This window comes from Corythoichthys intestinalis, chromosome 20 (genome assembly GCF_030265065.1).
Source record: "Corythoichthys intestinalis isolate RoL2023-P3 chromosome 20, ASM3026506v1, whole genome shotgun sequence".
Classification (NCBI taxonomy): domain Eukaryota; kingdom Metazoa; phylum Chordata; class Actinopteri; order Syngnathiformes; family Syngnathidae; genus Corythoichthys; species Corythoichthys intestinalis.
In genome coordinates this window covers 31,632,690-31,655,281 of record NC_080414.1, presented here as the reverse complement: position 1 = coordinate 31,655,281, position 22,592 = coordinate 31,632,690, and the positions used below count along the sequence as shown (strand labels likewise).

Sequence of the window (22,592 nt, the reverse complement as noted above, 5' to 3'; positions counted from 1 at the left end):
CCAACAAGGTAATTCCATTCAGAATCCTGTAACCACCAGCTTATCTCTGTTCAGCAGTGGACTGAGCACATTTGGTATTCAGAAAGAATTAACTTGGACTAATTTATTTATTGGAGTTAAGATGGGCGCTATGCTATTGCAAAACAACTATCAAATGATGCCTGAGTAAATTTTCGTCATCTTATTGGTTGTTTGTGATCAGTTATTTCCACCCATATTTCAGTGAAATCATCATCCTTGCAATTTGGAAGTATGCACGGTGGGGGCAGAGCTACGACATACCATGCTTACTGCTTTCGCTGAAGCAAGCTAGCTGTTATAATCTTCCCTTCCTCCTTAAAATGAGGCAAATGACTTTTTTTAATCCGTCCTGTTTACCTGCTTTGACATGGAGAATAGGAATCTGAGTGTCCTTGTGGTCTAAACAGTTTTAATTAGGACTGTCTAACAATTAAAAAATTTAATCGTACTTTATCGCAATTCAAATCATCTCTAAAATATGCCATATTTTTCTGTAAATTATTGTTGGAATGGAAAGATAAAACACAAGATGGATACATACATTCAACATACGGTACATAAGTACTGTATTTGTTTATTATAACAATAAATCAACAAGATGACATTAACATTATTAACATTCTGTTAAAGTGATCCATGGATAGAAAGACTTGTAGTTCTTAAAAGATAAATGTTAGTACAAGTTATTGAAATTTTATATTAAAACCCCTCTTAATGTTTTCGTTTTAATAACATTTGTTAAATTTTCAATCAAAAAATAAACTAATAGCCCACCATTGTTGATGTCAATAATTACACAATGCTCATGGGTGCTTAAGCCCATAAAATCAGTCGCACCCAAGCGCCAGCAGACGGCGACAAAACTCCAAAAAAACACAAGTAACAAGTAACATTGCACTGTGCTGTCATTTTAATCTGTTTGAGCGGGCATGAGCGTTAATTGCGTCAAATATTTTAACGTGATTAATTAAACAAATTAATTACCGCGCGTTAACGCGATAATTTTGACAGCCCTAGTTTTAATGTGAGGATTATTCATTCATTTTACAGGCAGTTTATCCTCATGAGAGTCACGTGGGTGCTGGAGCCAATCCCATCTAACTGTGGGCAGTAGGCGGGGTACAACCTGAATGGGTTGCCAGCCAATTGCAGGGTACAAGGAGACAAAAAAACATTTGCTCTCACTCTCATACCTGGGGACAATTTAGAGTGTTCAATCAGCCTACCATGTACGTTTTTGGGAGGAAACCGGAGCACTGAGAGAAAACCCACGCAGGTACAAGGTGAACATGCAAACTCAACACAGGAAGTTTGAAGCCCAGGATTGAACCCTTGATCTCAGAACTGTGAGGCGGATTTGCTAACCGCTCTGCCACCGTGTCGCCAAGATTATTCATTGTGTTTCATTTATTAGGAGAAAGCAGCGAGCAGGACGGGGTTATGTGGCGACAGAAAGTAAAATAGAAGAGGAGAGACAGAAGAGGAGAAGAACGAACAACAACAAGAAATACATTCAACGCTTACATTACCTATGAATATAGCATTAGTATATAGAATATAGTAATATAGCTTTTGTTTGCTAATTGTATTTCCCGTGAACACCATGTGCGGGGCCTGATGACCAAGGAGAAGGAGGAGGGGGTGTGAGTCAAAAAGAGATGTGATTAGGCGGGGTAGAGCGTACACATATCAGCAATGTGAGGTGTAGAACCCAGAAATATGTAAATCATTTGTATATGTGGATATATTGACATCCTAGTCTATGCTGCCTGATCGTTAATCCTGGCCCCGACATTCTCTCTACTTGAATGTGTCTACTGGACTGTCTCAGAAAATTAGAATACACAATATTCTAATTTTTTGAGACAGTCCTGTGTATATATACAGGACTGTCTCAGGAAATTAGAATACACAATATTCTAATTTCCTGAGACAGTCAGTCATTTCCTGAGACAGTCAGGAAATTAGAATATTGTGTATTCTAATTTCCTGAGACAGTCCTGTATATATACACAGGACTGTCTCAAAAAATTAGAATATTGTGTATTCTAATTTTCTGAGACAGTCCAGTAATTGCACCCAGTCATGCATGTGATCGTCCTGCAGACAAGTGGAATTGCTGAAAGTGACTTTCTTGTGCAAGAATGAAAAATATAACCATTCGTGTGTGGGTTGGGAGTGCTTTGATCGGTGACATCTTCCACCTCATGAAATATTCTGTCCATTGTACTCATCAACATTCATTATTATATCAACAAAGTGATAGTAAATTGTAGTATCTCATAATTTCTCAAAGCAAGAATTTGTCATCTATTATCACTATTTTCTTTACTACTGGAGAATCAACATAAGCCGCTTTCAGACGAATATACAGCTAAATTCCTGTGTTAAATGACGCGGGATTTACCTGGGTCGTAGCTTTCAGACATGGGGAAATGTTCTGGGAATTATTGGACACTTTCAGACTTGTCGAGTGTTTGGCGACTCAGCGCTCTCTGTGCGGGGAGGGCGGGGGGCAGGATTTTATAACCTGGACATTACGTCATTTTTGGTCAGCATGGGCAACAAAATAAACCACACATTTCCAAAGATGGACGATGGACTGCCTTTTCCTCAGCTCTAAGATCTAGTAGCAATTTAATTTTGTTGTTTCCTGCTTAATTTTGCTATCTTTCCAGTCTGCCGTGTTGATAATTGGGATATTTGTTTAACAATTTTCCTCTTAATGCAATGAAAGAGGAAATGACGATCGACTCACCATGATATTTACGTCATCAGCCTTTGCGCTGTGACCCGGTAACTAAACGGCTGTTTTCACACATGCGGCGTCCCAGGTAAATCCCGGACATTATACTAGAACATGACCCTGTTAATGCCCATGTCGGTTGACCCGGGAAATTGCTTTCAGAAGTAAGGGCTACGTAAGGGCTAGTTCAGCGTATGTTTGAAAGGGGCTATAGACACCTCCAATGTTGTGTACGAAACTTTTACCAATTTGGACGCAAACTAGTTTTTTTTAGCTGTTGTCATCCTTCTTGTCCCTTTTGCATAACATAGGGTATAACAGTGTTGTTTTATTATATTAACTTTGGATTCATGACGTATGTTCAGGGGAAAACCAGTTCACTAGTCAATCTCCTAACTACAATAAAGAAAAAGTTTTACGATTGTGTACAGATATTGCAGTGCAACCTGGCCTTAAATGCATTTTCATATGCACAGAGACCTAGCATTTTGAAAATTGCTTTTCTTAGTCCCTTGTGTGGCATTAACATTGAGTGATTGTTTTGTATTAATCAGAGTAGTCAGAGACACTGGGGCAACAAAAAAGTTCTTATGGGTACTTTAATGGTTAAGACTCACACTTTTCTAAGCATGTCTTTTCATGACTAACACCCTTAATACCCCCCAAGAAAAGGAAAGAACAAAGATTCCACAGTGGATGTTTTGTGTTGTCTGCTGGATAGCACAGTCACTCTGTCCTGTGACACCATCAGTCCATAGAGCATGTGCATGCCGAGCCATGATGACAAGCAGCATCACAGGAAATGTATATCCTGTTGTCAGCCAAGTACACGCTCCCTACTCCCAACTGACTCAGCGTCTGCTTGTTTTATCGCCCAAGATGTCTGTATCTCTCCTGGCGGAATTTACCCACAGGGTCAAAATAAGTAACAAAAAGGGAATTTGTGAGGGATGACTCAGGCAGAACTCATCCCAAAGCCACACGCACACTCAGATGTCACCACATCTGAGACAACAGACAAGTAAGCTACAGTAGTCCAAATACTACTTTTAAACAGACTACATTTTATGACAGGAAATAGAAAAGAAGTAATGGTGAGTGACAACCTCCGACTGGGGGCCTCCAATATTTATTGCCAGCAGTAATGGATTCTTTTAGCTCCCTATTGTATTGTCTTCTGTGCTGGTTAGGGAAGTAAACAAATGTCACTTGGGCTCATTCAGAGAAATTGGAATTTGTCTAAAAAGGCTAAAATATTGCTGTCAAGTGCTATTTGGTTGATTTCACATTTTAAACGGTGCAAGATTTGTTATAAATGCCTTTTTACTCAAGTGTTTTGAGTTACATTTGAATGTTTTCGACTCCATTATATACGTAATGTGTGATATGTGATGCGGGATACAACTGAGCAGCGCTTCTCAATTATTTTCTGTTACGCTCCCACAGGAAGACGTAAACGTTTCGCGACTGTAACTCTCCCAACTCTCTGCCACCACTGTAAATAGTATATTTTGTGAAAAAAAAAAAAACCTCTGCCTAACATTGTTTCCTTTTTAATATTAAAGAAAAATAAATATAGATCAACTTACAATAAAGTATAACTTTATTTACATTGTTTTACTTAAAAGAGATAAGACTTAAAGCGCATCAAATTTTCCTGAATTAAAAATAAATAAATGAAAAAATCGCATCCAAAATGTAAAAATACACTCAAGGTACATTTTTTGACCATTTTGATACTGCAAAAATCAAATCAATTAATATTAATAAATTCTAATTAATTAGCAACATAAACTCATGAGGACAATATGCCAAACAACATCACTGAAAAAAACAAAAATTAACAAATCAAAAACGACTGTTATTGGACAGAGGGACAGTTTTTACTTTCACTGCAGGCAGTATCAGCTCCTTTGCTATGGTGTGGGGTTATTTTCCCCTAAGCAACTTAGTATGCCACCTTATATGATGCTAACTGTGCTCGCTGATTTATTAATATAACAGTGCGAAACAAACCAGGACGATTGTTGGCATTATTCGTCACGTTTTCGCTGAAAAAAAAAAACAAAAACAAAAAAAAAAAAACAAGCAGCATCAATGTGATCAGGCTCTAATGTCTTTAAGTGATGTCTCAATTGATTTGGCTTCCTGCTGTCCGCTGCAAGCATTTTTAGACAAAGTAAACAGACTGGTCTGTCCTCGTCCCCCATTGTATTAAAAGACAAAGCCAAACGCTACATGTGTTTCGTCATATTTCCTCGTTTTAGCTCTTCATATCGCTAGTGCTCTTTGCTGTTTGCTCTTGTTTGGTTAAAAAATACTGTGCACACAGCGCCACTGCCACCTGGAGAGTTGATGTGCAATTACACTTTATTCTAGAACTCCAAAAAAGTATGGTCCCCGAGGTCACATGCACCACCCCCGGTATCGCTCTGCGCCCCTCTGGGGGGACGTACCCCACTATTTGAGAAGTACTGCTGTAGGGGCATCACAAAAGCAAATCAATAAATACAAGCGATGTACAGTGGTACCTCTACTTACTGAGGGGAATAGTACCTTTTCTCGTATTTACCGTTCGACTATTTGTATTACTCTAACATACTTAATATAATCAATGAGGGAATAGTATCTTTTCTCGTATTTGCTGTTGGACTGTTTGTATTACTCTAACAGACCCAATATGAAATAAATAGCATTTATATCATGGGTGTCCACACCTGTCCGCAAGGGCCGCAGTGGGTCCTGGTTTTTGTTCCTACCAATCGAGCACAGACAGTTTAACCAATGAAGTTTGTGCTAAAACAAGCAGCACCTGACTGCAATCAACTGATTACACTTGTGAGATACCAGAGTGGTGAAAAGATGTCATCTTGTTTTGTAGGAATGAAATCCAGCACCCACTGCGGCCCTATGTGGAATAGTTTGGACACCACTGTTTTATATCATAGTTTAAGGAAAACAAGCAGAATATATTATACATAGGGCATAAGAGATACAGTACATCACACCTTCTGACCACGGAAGCCCAACGCGTGCGTCATGCAGCTGAGTAAGCAAGATTGACGCTGACTACCAGGTGATAGGCAAGACATCTACAAGCCCATGTGTGCAACACCAAATCCCGTAATCAGCTCTTCAGGACAGTCCAGAACAAATAGCGGGACGTCCTGTACTACCACAACACCCGATAGCAGAAACAACTCTAAGTTTGATAGCTCGGTGCCTCTCAGACGGTGAGGTGCGACGAACCTCCCACCTCAGTTGCCTCATTAACCATGACCCAGCAACGGTGACACATAAACTTGACTGCCCAAATCTGCAACAGAAGAAGACCCAAACACACCCCTCTTCCTGCCCACCGCCCGCCCGCAAGAGCCTTCAAAAAGACTGAATGTTTAAGTAATCGTTGTCATTTTTTCTCGGGAACCTTTTGGTGACTTGTGATATGGTGACCCTGGAATGAGTCTGTCTCCTTGCCTGGGTCTGTTGCTGTTTCGCCTTGCCGTTTGATAGCTGCCGACCTAAATAAATTGTTAATTTCTGTTTCGAAGCCTTTTTCCAGCTTTCAAAATGGATTCAGTAAAAGGGGTTAAGACGAAGGGGAACGCGCAGAGTTTGGCCTTTTGAATGGGTGGTGGGAGTTTCGCCGGCTCGGGTCGTTAGAGCTGTGGCAGCGCGGGTCTGGCGGTTTGGCTGGCGTGATTCCGGCAATCTGGCTAAAAGGTCAGATTCCTTCATTACGAACCTATCAACATACGGAATTTTCAGGTTAAGACAGGCCTCAATGGGTAAATATTGCCTCTTGTTTAGAAAGGAATTTCAGAATACGAAGGCAAAAATAAAGTATGGGCTGCTACTCGCAACTCCCAGAGTTCACTGAACATAACATATTTATAGCTGCTCTGCCATTGGCTATTGCCTATCATCTTCCTTGCATGCAATTGGCTACTGTATGTGTATGTGTGTATCCCAGCGTCCATTTCATCCCCCTTCCCCCCGGGGAATGAAGGGGCAGTTTACATGGCGACTCTGCGACACAAAGACGCAATGACTGAGCAGCGGACTCGCCTCGCGTGCATATGGTGTCGACGAAAAGTCGGCGAAGACGAAAAATTCTGAATCCTGCCTCCAAAGTGGAAGAATCCGATTGCGGGGGGTTGAGGGGGAGCTTCCTCGGCATGCATATCAAAGGCTTTTGCGGCGCGACACCGCGCCGTAACGTCAGCACTCGTACACGTCACATTGGGCGTGCGCAGCGGTGCTACTAACCATCAAAAACAGCAAATATGGCGGAATGTCAGCTTTAATTTACTGTTTTAATAATATTTTTAAATTAAATATGTTGAACGTTTCAATTTTTTTGCCTTTTTGAACAAAAGAAAAATGACATTGTTTCGAGTGGGCGGGCATATTTTTTTCCGGGCTGAGGGAGCTTGATGGGGTCAAAGTGCATCATTCTCTATTGCCCTGTAAATCTGCACTCCCCCCTAGGGTCTGGCATGAATACTACATCGTTTTCATGCAGAATTGCGACATTGTTCAAATGGAGACGCAAATGAAAATGCAAATTTGAAATTTTTGAAATTTCGAATTTGAAATTTTTCGTATTCTCAGAGTCACCATGTAAACGGCCCTGAAGTTTCCCAACAGCTTTACATGAGTGTATTAACTTATTTTTAACTTATTTTTAATTTTTTACTCTATTCTTTGTTTTTTACATGATACACTCTGATGATAACTCTGATTTTATGTTTATTGTGCAATAATCTAATTTTAACATGTATTCGTTACATGTTTAGATGCATTTTTTTGCTTTCTAAAAGAAAGCAACGTCTCTACATATGGCGCGTCTCTACTTATGGAATTTTCAGTTAACGAAACGACTTCCAGAACCAGTTAAATTTCGTAAGTAGAGGTAACACTGTAATACAATCTAAATGATAAAACCCTGGGGTCATTGGACTTGAAATTGATGAAAATTTCAACTCTTTCATTTTTCGTTTGGCTGGGAGACACCACGTTACAGTGAGAAATAGACTCCATTCCAGCACATTAACACATATGGCTTTTTATTTTACAGGGCTACTATATATCAATCCAATATTCTTTAATGTAGGAATAGTTCAAAAGTTCTAGCTGTCCCATTTACAGACAATGAACAGCGTTATTGCTGCCATAAGCAAAGACTAACATTCCACAGCGCCTTTTTACATCTGTATTTAGTTTACACAGAGCTGCAAGGCGTATCGTTGGACAAACAGTGTAAAAAAAGGCTTGTGTATTTTTCAGACTCCCCCCCCACCTCCCCCATTTGTTCATCACTCGTTGTTGTTGTCATGATGTATTTGTGTCTAATGTTATGGGAGGGGGTATTGTTCTTGAGCTGGTAAGTAAATGAAAACTGTTTATGTTCTATGCAGTTCTCTGGCTGATCATTTATTAGCCTACTTCCCAACCCGCTTGAAGCTTTCCCTTATATGATCATTGTTCGGACCCTCCGTCATCATGCCTTACTAACTAAGATTAAATCCCATCTGGAGAATGAACTCATATGCATGTGGTGACACACACACACTAGCTTTAACATATTTTTCTTCTGACACAACATTTAAAAAGCACCTTTAACGTTCTGCTGTGTCCGCGATGTCATACCAGCCCGGGGCGATAAAATGAGGGATGACACAGCCTAATGGGGAAGGGGCTTGAGGTAAAGGGCTGCAGTCTCCCTCTGACTGCCCTCGCAGTCTTATATTTCCATGAGCCAAGCGTCTATTTGTATGTGTATGATGACAGCATGTCTCTGTGCCAGATGTGACCTGTGGCACTTGGGCGTGTCGTCCATGAAAGATACATTTGGTAAATTTGCCCCCTCGGAGCCCCACCCAACACAGATGCCCACACACACCTTGAATGTTTTTACAGGTGTCTGCAAGTTAAAGCACCGACTGCCAATGGCTAATAAAGCGGGTATTTGAAATGGGAGGCTATTTTTTTATTCAAAGATAGCAGTCATGTCAGACGGTCTTCCAGCAGACTTTTTAGTCATGCTTCTGAGTAATAGTAATGATGAGCTTGAGCTTAAATGCGGTTGGTGGGGGGGCGGGAGTGGTCTTCAATGGCAGTATCGAAGCCACCTCGCCTACTTGAACGGGCCTGCAGCCAGCCTTGATGTGGCTGTATGCAAACTGCCAAGCTGTTAAAGGAAAACATATGTCCAACCAGCATGCTTACATATATAAAAACACATACACATTTAAGGAGATTTTATCGACAAGAATAAAGGATTTGCCTTCTGTACAAGGAACATGATACATGTTCACAAATAAAGTAAATGGAGGCGATGGAGGTTAAAGAGCTAATGTTCAGGCCCCTTTCAAATGGACAGTTATTATTTTTCCCCCCCTTGTTTTGTGAGAGGATGGAGAACCAAAAACATTGCTAAAGGTATTAGGTAACATTTTCAGACTTTTCCGACAGAAGCTGGCCCCCTGTCAGACGCAAATTTATAGAAAACTGATGTCATTTGTCCAGGAACGTCACTAGTTTTTAAGAAAAGGGAAGGCTTAGCTTTCAGGAGTTACACAGGATGTAAGTGAACGTAGCGTACAAGCACAAAGCTTCACAAACGGCTAACAAAGACTGATAAATATATGTATACTATATATGGCAGAACAAGTATTTAATACACTGCCAATGGGAAAACCCATTGGCAGTGTATCAAATACTTGTTCTCCCCACTGTATACATAGAGTCAAAGAGGCTAATGCCATGACTTTCACTCACAGCACAATAATTGTTTGTTTATGTCTATGTACTGATGATAATCATACGTGAAAGCGCTCAGTTTCTGTAGTTATCTATGCGTAAAGTGAGAAACAAAGCTGATGCTCCAGAAGGAAGTCACCCCAAAGATAGTGGTAAAATGAGTGCACACCTAACCCTACTAGGACCTTCACAATGCATTTCAGACTAACTAGCTAGCAGCAGCACCTAAGTAGTAGCGTTATTTTGGAGCTGGGATGTGACTTTTTACCGCAAAACAATAAAGGTAAGACTTGCGCAGAGGTACGTTGTCACCCAAAGACTACCTGTATCTCAAAAACAATAACAGCACAAACAAAGCACAAATGATTGACACAATTTTTAATCAAAATTTGCTGGTTGACCTCAGATTGACCTATAAAAGAACTGTTAATATCTCACACACAATCGCAGCACAAACATTTTTTTTCAGCACAAATGAGCACAAACCTAGCAAAAACGAATAACAATAATTTTTCTATAAATTTGAGTCTAATCGGTGTCCAATTTCAAGGAGGTAATTTTTATTCTTTTTATTTATCTATTCATTTAACCATACATCAAATAAGGCTAGGTCCACACCGGAGGTCTTAATGCAAAAATCAGATTTTTTCGTGTTTTTCCGACTCGAGTGAGGCATTAACTTGACGGTTTGAACAGGACAAGTTGCATAAAATTGGACCATTTCAAATCCCAATCTGGGTCACTTTTGTATGTTGTTTAAATCTGATCTGGGCCACATTTTTTCCAGAATATGTCGGCGGTCTGAACTGTCAAGTCTCCGGCAAGCGTCAGGCAGGACGGCAGCGATATAGCTGTGCATTAGCATTAGCACCTAGCTTGAACTCGGCTTTTACGCACGAGGCGGGCTTGACCACAGTCATAAAAAAAATAAAATGAACAAAGGATAAGCCTGATAATGCTCAGTTTTCTTTCTCTGCACCAAGTAAGCAATAATTCAATATTGCTTACATGTCCGAGTCAGGGCAAACTGACGCAAACACATAAGGCTTACTGTATTTGTGTGCTTCATGCACGCACAGTGCATGCTTGCTTTCTATCAATCCATATAATCTTTGACTATAAGACTAAACGGGGATTATTAATGTCCGTTATTTGTGTCCTCTTTTTGGAAATCATTATATAATGACCCTGGAATGACATACAGCCAGTATGTGTAGTCATTCGTTTTGATGCTTCTGCGCATGCGGGTCAGTTTGCTCAGCGCGTGTCGGACTGTGAATTAGTGCGCATGCGTAATTCTTGAACAAGGCTCAATGGACAAAGGCAGTCTGAACGGGTACGTCAAAAAAACAGATGTGACAAAAAATTGGAATCGTGCATTAAGACCTGCAGTATGAACCGAGCTAAGTGTGTACATTTAAAAACCTAAGGTCAATATTGTTAAATCTAGAATTAAATAAGATGCAGTGGTAACTTGAGTCAAACACATAGCATTGTTCAAGATTGCATTGATTAGGTAAATTGAACAACTCTATATATTTTAATAAACGGAAACAGCTTTCCACTCCTGCCATTACCTGCCCTTTTAATTCATTGTTAGTTTATTACTTAAGATTCCATCAGGAAACACAATTCAATCTCCTAACCTTAATTTCTGTCCGTGCATCGAGGATAATTCAACTTCCTCCATCATGTGGCACTTCCCCTCAGTTTTCAGCGAAGTGTGGTTGCCAATTTGTAGGCCATAAACTAAATAGCTCTTGCTAATTAAGATGCCTGGATGGGATCAGAGTCGGTGCGAGGCGGATGAGAAAACAACCACAGTGTGATGCAAAACAACCTGCTTTCTTCCCATTAGACATTTTCCAGCTTCTCAGTGATGAAGGCCAGTAGCACCAATGTTAGTGCATTTGAGGAATTTGTGAACATATATTTACATAGTCCAGTTTAAAGGGGTACACAAGCTCATGTAAACAGTTCTGTATAGATTGGAAGTGATTACATTATTTTTCTTTGAGAGTATATTTAGCTTCAGTGTGACCCTAGGTTCATCTAACCCGTGACAAAAGGCGGTGCCAGCCCTGGAGATTGACATCTTGTGATCACCAAGCCTTTAATCATAGTAATAAACCGCCTGCATTCTTTGTATGTGACTTTGTTGGCACGCACAAGTTAGCAATTCCGTCATTATCAGATCATCTGTGCATCATCATTAAACGTACATGTGTTTGCCAACACTGTGTTTTCCCAGCTAATACCCAGTTTGTTGATAAGACGTGCTAATCAGCTAGCTTTGTATCCCTTGCTCTGCTTGGCTGTGTCTCTGTCAAAGAAACCACACTCTTAATTGATCTTGGGGCCTCATTCTTGGCTCCCTACACTGCAGTAGTCAAAACATGAAGTCTATTCATAGCATAATGAGGGTTTTGGTCTACTGAAAAATAACAGTTCTTTCGTGAAACTGTATATGGAGGACTGCCCCAATAGATTTAACAGTTGGCGATATTTCCCTCTATCTTTTCTTTATTTAAATGTAATATACCGATTTCAATACAGAATACAAATGGAGCTAAAATGCCCAGTTAGGTTTTTAATACTTCTACTTCCGAATGGAAGCAAGTGTCACTGAAAATGTTCAGTCAATATACAATGGTATGAAATAATATCTGAACCTTTTGGAATTCCTCACATTTATGCAGGAAGTCACCATCAAATGTGATCTGATCTTTGTCAAAATCACACAGATGTTAAAAAAGTGTCTGCTTTAACTAAAACCACCCAGACATTTATAGATTTTCATATTTTAATGAGGATAGCATGCAAACAATGACATAAGGGAGAAAAAATAAGTAAGTGAACCCTCTGCCTAAAGAGACTTAAAGAGCGACTAAAACCAATTTTTATCAAACAACTGAAGTCAGGTGTGTGCCCAATCACTGATGAGTTCTTTAAAGCTGCCCTTCCCACTATAAAACACACAACCGGTATGAATTGTCTTGATGAGAAGCATTGTCTGATGTGCATCATGGCTCGGTCAAAAGAGCTGTCTGAAGACTTGCAATCAAAGATTTTTGATCTGTATAAAGCTGGGGAAGGATACAAAAACCATCTCTAAAAGTCTGGATGTTCATCAATCGACAGTCAGAGAAGTTGTCTACAAATAGAGAGAATTTGGCACTGTTGCTTCTCTCCCAAGTAGTGGTGGTCTATAACTATATGTAAAACTATGGCCAAGAATGGTGTTAATGGGAGGACTCCACGCAGGAAGCGACAGCTGTCTAAAAAAACATTGTTGCCCGTTTAATGTTCGCAAAAAGGCGCTTAGACACTCCACAGAAGTTTTGGCAAAATATTTTTTGGACTGATGTAACCAAAGTTGAATTGTTTTGGAGTAACACACAACGTCATGTGTGGAGGAAAAATGGAACAGCTCACCAACATCAACATCTCATCCCCACCGTGAAGCATGGTGGAGGGAACATCATGATTTGGGGCTGTTTTGCTGCCTCAGGGCCTGGACAACTTGCAATCATTAATGGAAGAATGAAATCAAAAGTTTATCAGGATGTTTTTCGGGAAAACCTATCAGACAGTTGAAGCTAAAAAGAGGATGGATGCTGCAACAAGACAATGATTCAAAACACCGAAGTAAATATACTTCAGGATTTTCTGAAGAACAAAATCCACGTTCTGGAGTGGCCAAGTCAAAGTCTAGACTTGAACCCCATTGTCATGCTGTGGCATGACCTAAAGAGCAGCGATTCATGCCAGACATCTCAGGAATCTGACTGAACTACAGCAGTTTTGTAGAGAAAAATGGGCCAAGATTAGTCCTGATCGATGTGCCAGACTGATCTGCAGCTACAGGAAGAGTGTGGTTGAAGTTATTGCTGCCAAAAGCGGGGCCACAAAATATTAAATGTGATGGTTCACTTACTTATTTTCCCTCTTTTGTCATTGTTTGCATCCTATCCTCATTAAAATCTGAAAACTTATAAATGTTTGGGTGGTTTTAGTTAAAGCAGACAGTTTTTTCATCTGTGTGATTTTGACAAAGATCAGATCACATTTGATGGTGATTTTATGCAGAAATGTGAGAAATTCCAAAAGTTTAGAAATCCAGAAACTCTAACCTGCAACAAACAACTTGCATGTTAATTCAACCAAGCTAACACATGCAAACAATTGTATTAGTTGTTGTTACAAAAGCCGTCAGACTAAAAACAAAATGTTGAAATCGTGTAATTAATGAAAGTATGTTTGTCACATTTTAACTGTTATGACTGACAAACCCACTCCCACTCCCCAAAGAGCCAACATAACAAGCTCTTGTCACAGTCAAAAACATAGACAATCACCCCCAAATTCCGCTCAGTCTGTGTGCGCTACATGTCAGCTGCGTTCCGAACGACGCAACAAATACATTTGTATTGTAATCAATACGAGGTGGTCCACATGATCTGCTAAGCTCCAATCCGGATCGGCCTGAGTTTGGCCTCTTCGGTCCGTCAAAACTAAAATACAGACGAGGTCTATTTTCTGGTCTGTCAACCTGCAGCCAGATCAAGCCCTGCGGTTTAGCACGCACCAAACAGGGAATAGAACGGCAGCAATATCCGGTCTTTCAAAGTAAATAATGTTTATAAAAGTATTATGCATCTAATTTTTACAATATTTTATTGAAATTTATACCAGACAAAATGTACAGTGGGGCAAATAAGTATTTAGTCAACCACGAATTGTGCAAGTTCTCCCATTTAAAAATATTAGAGAGGCCTGTAATTGTCAACATGGGTAAACCTCAACCATGAGAGACAGAATGTGGAAAAAAACAGATAATAACATTGTTTGATTTTTAAAGAATTTATTTGGAAATAATGGTGGAAAATAAGTATTTGGTCAATACCAAAAGTTCATCTCAATACTTTGTTATGTAACCTTTGTTGGCAATAACGGAGGCCAAACGTTTTCTGTTACTCTTCACAAGCTTTTCACACACTGTTGCTGGTATTTTGACCCATTCCTCCATGCAGATATCCTCTAGAGCAGTGATGTTTTGGGGCTGTCGTTGGGCAGCACAGACTTTAAATTCCCTCCACAGATTTTCAATGGGGTTGAGATCTGGATATTGGCTAGGCCACTCCAGGACCTTGAAATGCTTCTTACGAAGCCACTCCTTTGTTACCCTGGCTGTGTGTTTGGGATCATTGTCATGCTGAAAGACCCAGCCACATCTCATCTTCAATGCCCTTGCTGATGGAAGGAGATTTTCACTCAAAATCTCTCGATACATGGCCCCATTCATTCTTTCCTTTACACAGATCAGTCGTCCTGGTCCCTTTGCAGAAAAACAGCCCCAAAGCATGATGTTTCCACCCCCATGCTTCACAGTGTGTATGGTGTTCTTCGGATGCAATTCAGTATTCTTTCTCCTCCAAACATGAAAACCTGTGTTTCTACCAAAAAGTTCTATTTTGGTTTCATCTGACCATAACACATTCTCCCAGTCCTCTTCTGGATCTTCAAAATGCTCCCTAGCGAACCGCAGACGGGCCTGGACGTGTACTTTATTCAGCAGTGGGACACGTCTGGCAGTGCAGGATTTGAGTCCCTGGAGGTGCATTGTTTTACTTTGTTACTGTTGTCCCAGCTCTCTGTACGTCATTCACTAAGTCCCCCATGTGTGGTTCTGGGATTTGTTATCATTTTGACGCCACAGGGTGAGATCTTGCATGGAGCCCCAGATCGAGGGAGATTATCAGTGGTCTTGTATGTCTTCCATTTTCTAATAATTGCTCCCACAGTTGATTTCTTTCCAGCAAACGTTTTACCTATTGCAGATTCAGTCTTCCCAGCCTGGTGCAGGTCTACAATTTTGTCTCTGGTGTCCTTCGACAGCTCTTTGGTCTTGGCCATAGTGGAGTTTGGAGCGTGACTGACTGATGACTGTTGTGGACAGGTGTCTTTTATACCGATAATGAGTTAAAACAGGTGCCATTAATACAGGTAACGAGTGGAGGCCCGTTAGACCTCGTTAGAAGACTTTAGACCTCTTTGACAGCCAGAAATCTTGCTTGTTTGTAGGTGACCAAATACTTATTTTCCACTGTAATTTGGAAATAAATTCTTTAAAAATCAAACAATGTGATTTCTTGTTTTTTTTCTTTCCACATTGTGTCTCTCATGGTTGAGGTTTACCCATGTTGACAATTGCAGGCCTCTCTAATCTTTTCAAGTAGGAGAACTTGCGCAATTGGTGGTTGACTAAATACTTATTTGCTCCACTGTACATAGGTCATTTGCAAGGGATGTACAGTGCTTCTGTATCTCCAAACGATAAAATATATTTTAAAATGACTAAAGGAAATTACATTCTTCCTAAAACTATTGTAGCATCAGTAGGAATACTGTCGGCAACGCAATGTGTCAGTGCGATGCTCCTATTGGTGCGTTTGATGTGGCAACGCGATGCTCCCATTGGTGGGTTGCTGACATCACGATTGAGTACTGTACAACCTCAATTAATCCTGTGACAATATGTTTCTGGCCTCACACTGACGGACTCATAGATCAAATGTTTCTTTATGTAACATAATACGTGTACAGTCTGTCCTCAGCTCTCTAATTATGTGTACTGTAGTTAGAATACTATCACCACCAGGCCACTTACATATTTCAAATTCAAATCTATGATAATAGATTGAACTGGAAAATACCAAGCTAATCAAAGGAAGAATGTTGTGGATTTAACTGGTCTATCAAGGGGGATCAGGCATTACGTGTGCGCGGATGAGCATCCATGCGGTGGCGTTGAGTGTCACTTTGATCTTGTAAATGGAGCCACACTCCACCAGCTGCGATACTGTGGCGGCAATGCACAGATAGACACGTACACACATAAGTAAAGATTAAAATGAAGGGGACCTTACGGACCATCAATCATGCTTTTGAGGTCAACGGAGGCGGTCCCAGAGATTTCTACTAAGGTTAATTAATGAAAGTGGAGGCTGCTGGGTAGGCAGTTGTAGATACAGTCATGTGAAAAAATTAGGACATCCTATGGAAGCCTGTGTGCTTTCAAACAAATTTGGTCATATGGATATTTAATATCAATTTTAACAATCTTGAGAGATTCAAGTAATAGAACTAAACAATTAAACATAATTTTTTTTATAACTTTCTATAAAATGTAACTTTAAATAAAAACAATTTCTGTTGAGGAATAAATTAGGACACCTCCACATTCAATCCCACCTAAAATGACTAAAATCACACACAGGAGTATCACATCAGGTGCACATGATTAGAACATCATTACCCAGTGTTTTGAAGGAGGCTTGCCTTATTTCAACCTCACATTTAGTTTGGTGTGCCCCTGACTGTTGAAATGAGAGAAAACACCATGGTGAGATCAAAGGAGCTGTCTGAGGCCTTCAGAAAGAAGATTGTAGACGCTTATGAGTATTGTAGACGCTTGTAAGTCTGGTAAGAGATTTCAAAAGATCTCAAAAGAATATAAAATCAGCCATTCCACTGTCCGGAAAATAGTCTACAAGTGGAGGACATTCAAAACAGCATGCTCAGGTTTGGCTGTCCAACCAAGTTCACCGCTAGAGCAGAGTCTCCAAAAACCTGAAAATCTCATCACGGGACCTACAGCAGGCTCTTGCTACTGTTGATGTGAAAGTGCATGCCTCTACAATCAGAAAGAAAATTCACAAGTTTAACCTTCATGGGAGGTGTGCAAGGAGGAAACCTTTGCTCTCCAAGAAGAACATGAAAGCCCCACTGAAGTTTGCCAGAGTGAATGCAGACAAAGACCAGGACCTCTGGAATAAAGTTTTTGGACAGATGATCTTAAATTGAATTATTTGGACACTAGAACAGAGGACAAACAAATGGAGAGTCCTGGAATGGCCGAGTCAAAGCCCAGATCTTAATCCCATTGGGATGCTGTGGGGTGACTTGAAACGGGCTGTACATGCAAGAAACCCCTCAAGCATCTCACAGCTGAAAGTATTCTGCGTTGAGGAGTGATGCAAACCTTCTTCAGACCGATGTCAAACACTGGTAGATGGCTACAAAAAGCGTCTCACTGAAGTTATTTCAGCCAAAGAGGGTAACACTAGGTATTAGGTGGTAGGGTGTTCTAACTTTTTCCTCAGTTAGAATATGCATTTTTGTTGATATATTTCCTTTAATGAGTAAACTTTAATTTTTGTTGTTTACCTACAATTAAATCACTTTCTTTTCCAGAGATAAAGTAAAAAAAGATCAGACATTAATATGTGAACATCTCCTAATAAAGAACTGAATGGTTCATGGGGTGTCCTAATTTTTTCACATGACTGTATGTGTTCTAACCTTCCTCTCTCTTGAAAACAGAGGAGCTGCAGACATTCTCCCAATGTTGCCTCTGGATATGTGATGTGTGTAAATAATCAAACCAACATTTCTTGTATTCAAAATCAAAATTGGGACATTCATTGTTGATACTCAATTCACCTTTGCTCATGCTCATCAACTTCCATCTCTACTTCATCTCTTCCTACACTTGCTACTCTACTTTGTCAGGACAGAATGGAGGATATACTGTATCACTTTAACTATTATGCAATTAATCAGTATTTCTTAACTGGTAGATTGTGACCTAAAAGTGGTTTATGTTGCCTAGGTGGGTTACCTAGCTTACCTCTCTCATTCCTCCTTGCTGATTTATCCTTGCTGCGAGCAGTAACTTTTTGATATCCATTTGCAAGAGTAATGATGTTTGAGTCAAATACAAAATAAGAAATAATGCATCTTGTTACCGATTACAGGGACTGCAGTAACAAATAAAATGCTTGTGTCCATGAAAATGATGTAGATACTGTATCTAAATTTGGCCAAGTAGTTGGTAGCAGCTCTCTTTCCAAGAAAAAAACAACAACATTTGCTCATCGTTGACATCAATTTTGGTCAAATCAGATTATTCCTTTACTCCACTTACATTATTTTACATGGGATAAATAGTGGGAAATTGCGCAACTTGAGGAACAGTAGACCATTGTTTGGAAAGCAAACCATCATAAGCAAAGCATGAAATTAGAAAGAGCGCATTGTGGATCCTCAGATTCAGACAGAAATTACATTTTATCCTTAATCTGGGGAAAAACCATTTGTCAAAAAACAAAACAGAAAAAAGGCTACCAACCTGTCTTGAAGATCTCATATCGTATGGAGAAACCTGCTCCATGGGTCTCGTAGTCAGAGACAAATTTGATGAAAAGCTGGTTTCCAGAGGACACGACTGGAGAGGGCGCGATCTTGCCGCAGTACTTGCCAACCAGCTGACCACTCTCATCTATGCCGTCTCGCACTTCCACGTAGTCATACCTGAGTGAAGAGAAAAGAATCAGTATAACTATCACCTACGCTGAATTGTACAGGGAGGAAGATATTTACATATATATTTTGTTGCAAAAGCACAGAGATGAAGTTGTGGAGGTGTCTATCACATAATATAATTTCACTATACTGAACACACCAACACAAACACTGCTGATGTATTACCTTCCATGCGCACTGAACCTGAGGAGCAGGTGCAAAATCTATTAAATACGCACACACGCTAAAAATTACATGCCGATGGAATTTAGATCTCCAACACCAGAGGGGAAACAGCACACTAATTGAGTCAGAACTGGATTTAGCAGCAGATAAGCTTTGAAATAGGAGTCTGGGAAAAGGAGGCATGATGCAAAGAGACGCTCACACACAGGATAAGGTATGTAGAAGTTGGCTGAGATCATGGAGGGTGGTCCAAACAGCCTCAGGTGGATAATATGTTGTATAATAATAACTGTTATTATCCTTGGCAGATAAACTTTAATTTGATAGTCAGTTGGGATAGGCTCAAGCAATCCCGTGACCAATGTGAAGATAAGAGCTATGGAAGATGGATCAATACATGGCACACATTAACCACCGTGAAGTTGACCCCCCTTCGGATGCAAATTCATATAAAAAATTAAGTCATTTGTTTGTGCTACGTTTATGCTGAAAAAAATTCTGTTTGTGCCGGTATCATTTTTGAGGTATGGGGATATAATTTCAAGTGTTGATGTCACCTCCAGCTTCGTATGCAACTCCCGCTACTGACGAAGCGTATCAACTCTCTCAATAACAGAGGGGTGTCCCAACAACTAGCGTAAACTTAGCACAAACGAATGGCACCCCTTCGAGTCCAGTTTGCAGTAAATGGGGGGGGCTTGAGATATTAATTTTGAGTGATGACATGGCTCGCAGCCCCCCCATTTACTGCAAAATGGACCCGAAGGGGTTCCATTCGTTTGTGCTACGTTTACGCTAGTTGTTGGGACACCCCTCTCTTATTGAGAGAGTTGGTACGCTTCGTCAGCCGCGATGGAGGTGCTGCGATTGACGTCTTCACTCAAAATGAATGTCTCAAAACCTATAAAATGATAGCAGCACAAATGAAAATCCTTACAAAACAAATGAACACAAACGTAGTATAAACAAATGGAATAATTTTTAGCCATTTTAATGAAAGAAGGGAGCTGGTTGACCTCAGATCCACCTATAAAAGAACTGTAAATATCTTAAAAAAGATAGAATAGACTAGACTAGACTAGACTAGACTAGAATAGCCCTTTGTTGTCATTATACAGGATAAGATAAGTTAAAATCTCAAAAGTGACTTGAGAGTATAAAAGTATAAAATCTAATAAATATAAATATAAAATGTGTTTGAGATAATGAGCAAATAATCGAAGTGAAGTAGCAGCAGTTTGACATCGCATGCTAATATTGCAAGTAATTATTACATAGCACCACAAACGAAACATTTTACAGCACAAACGCAGCACAAACAATTGTCATCATTTTTATATGAATTTGCATCCGATGGGGGGCAGTGTTGTTAATAACGGCGTTGGTGTATAACGGCGTTACTAACGTCGTTATTTTTTCAGTAATGGGTAATCTAATTAATTACTTTTCTCATCTAGGCAACGCTGTTACCGTTACTGAGGATGTAAAGGCGTGCGTTACTATGCATTACTACGTTGGTTGAATAACACGAGAAAGGTCTGAGAGACATTGACTCATGGAGACGAGAGACCTGAGCAGGAGTGGAGCGGAGGGAATGGAGTTGTGACGCCGTTGCAAACGTGACACTAGGTGGCTCCAGTAATACGTGACTGTGGCAGATAGACTACAAACTACGCCCAAATGATGCTACGGTAGATATCACATGTATGTTGAACTAGATGCAAAATGACAGACACGGCGAGGAAATGACTGTATAGAGAACTAGATGCGAAATGACAGACTCGGTGGCGTTAATAAACAGCCGCCATCTTAAAGCAGTAGACTTCTCAGGAAGGCTCTGTTGTAGAGAACCTTCCTAGCGAACCTAAGTAACTTTTGATCTATCCATCCATCCATCCATTATCTTCCGCTTGTTCCGGGGTCGGGTCGCGGGGGCAGCAGCTTTAACAGGGAAGCCCAGACTTCCCTCTCCCCAGCCACTTCAACCAGCTCCTCCGGCGGGATCCCAAGGCGTTCCCAGGCCAGCCGAGAGACATAGTCTCTCCAGCGTGTCCTGGGTCGTCCCCGGGGCCTCCCGCCGGTGGGACATGCCCGGAACACCTCTCCAGGGAGGCGTCCGGGAGGCATCCGAACCAGATGCCCGAGCCACCTCAGCTGGCTCCTCTCTACGCGGAGGAGTAGCGGCTCGACGCCGAGTCCCTCCCGGATGACCGAGCTTCTCACCCTATCTCTAAGGGAGAGCCCGGACACCCTGCGGAGGAAACTCATTTCGGCCGCTTGTATCCGGGATCTTGTTCTTTCGGTCACGACCCAAAGCTCGTGACCATAGGTGAGGGTAGGAACGTAGATCGACTGGTAAATCGAGAGCTTTGCCTTTCGGCTCAGCTCCTTCTTCACCACTACGGACCGGTGCAGCGTCCGCATTACTGCAGACGCCGCACCGATTCGCCTGTCGATCTCCCGCTCCCTCCTACCGTCACTCGTGAACAAGACCCCAAGATACTTGAACTCCTCCACTTGGGGCAGGATCTCATCCCCGACCCGGAGAGGGCACTCCACCCTTTTCCGACTGAGGACCATGGTCTCGGATTTGGAGGTGCTGATCTTCATCCCAACCGCTTCACACTCAGCTGCGAACCGCTCCAGTGAGAGTTGGAGGTCACGGCTTGATGAAGCCAACAGCACTAAATCATCTGCAAAAAGCAGAGATTCAATGCTGAGGTCACCAAACCGGACCCCCTCAACGCTTCGGCTGCGCCTAGAAATTCTGTCCATAAAAGTTATGAACAAAATCGGTGACAAAGGGCAGCCTTGGCGGAGTCCAACCCTCACTGGGAACGAATTCGACTTACTGCCGGCAATGCGGACCAGACTCTGACACCGGTCGTACAGGGACCGAACAGCCCTTACCAAGAGGCTCGGTACCCCGTACTCCCGGAGCACCCTCCACAGGATTCCCCTAGGCACACGGTCGAACGCCTTCTCCAAATCCACAAAACACATGTAGACTGGTTGGGCGAACTCCCATGCACCCTCGAGGACCCTGCTGAGGGTGTAGAGCTGGTCCACTGTTCCACGGCCGGGACGAAAACCACACTGCTCCTCCTGAATCCGAGATTCGACCTCCCGACGGACCCTCCTCTCCAGCACCCCTGAATAGACTTTACCGGGGAGGCTGAGGAGTGTGATTCCTCTATAATTGGAACACACCCTCCGGTCCCCCTTTTTAAAAAGGGGGACCACCACCCCGGTCTGCCAATCCAGAGGCACTGTCCCCGATGTCCACGCGATGTTGTAGAGGCGTGTCAGCCATGACAGCCCTACAACATCCAGAGCCTTTAGGAACTCCGGGCGGATCTCATCCACCCCCGGGGCCTTGCCACCGAGGAGCTTACCAACCGCCTCAGTGACTTCAACCCCAGAGATCGAAGAGCCCACCTCAGAGTCCCCAGACTCTGCTTCCTCAAAGGAAGGCGTGTCGGTGGAATTGAGGAGGGCTTCGAAGTAT

At 41.4% G+C, this 22,592-nt stretch overlaps 1 protein-coding gene across 3 annotated transcripts in view; it reads right to left on the bottom strand.

Annotated features, from left to right (window-relative positions):
- nrp1a (neuropilin 1a) overlaps positions 1-22,592 on the bottom strand; it is a 126,881-nt gene that overhangs the window by 62,676 nt on the left and 41,613 nt on the right. For all 3 annotated transcript variants that reach the window (XM_057823855.1, XM_057823857.1, XM_057823856.1), the window contains one exon: positions 18,726-18,907. In XM_057823855.1, coding sequence (XP_057679838.1) covers positions 18,726-18,907 — 182 coding nt within the window. The remainder of the gene's footprint in view (positions 1-18,725; positions 18,908-22,592) is intronic.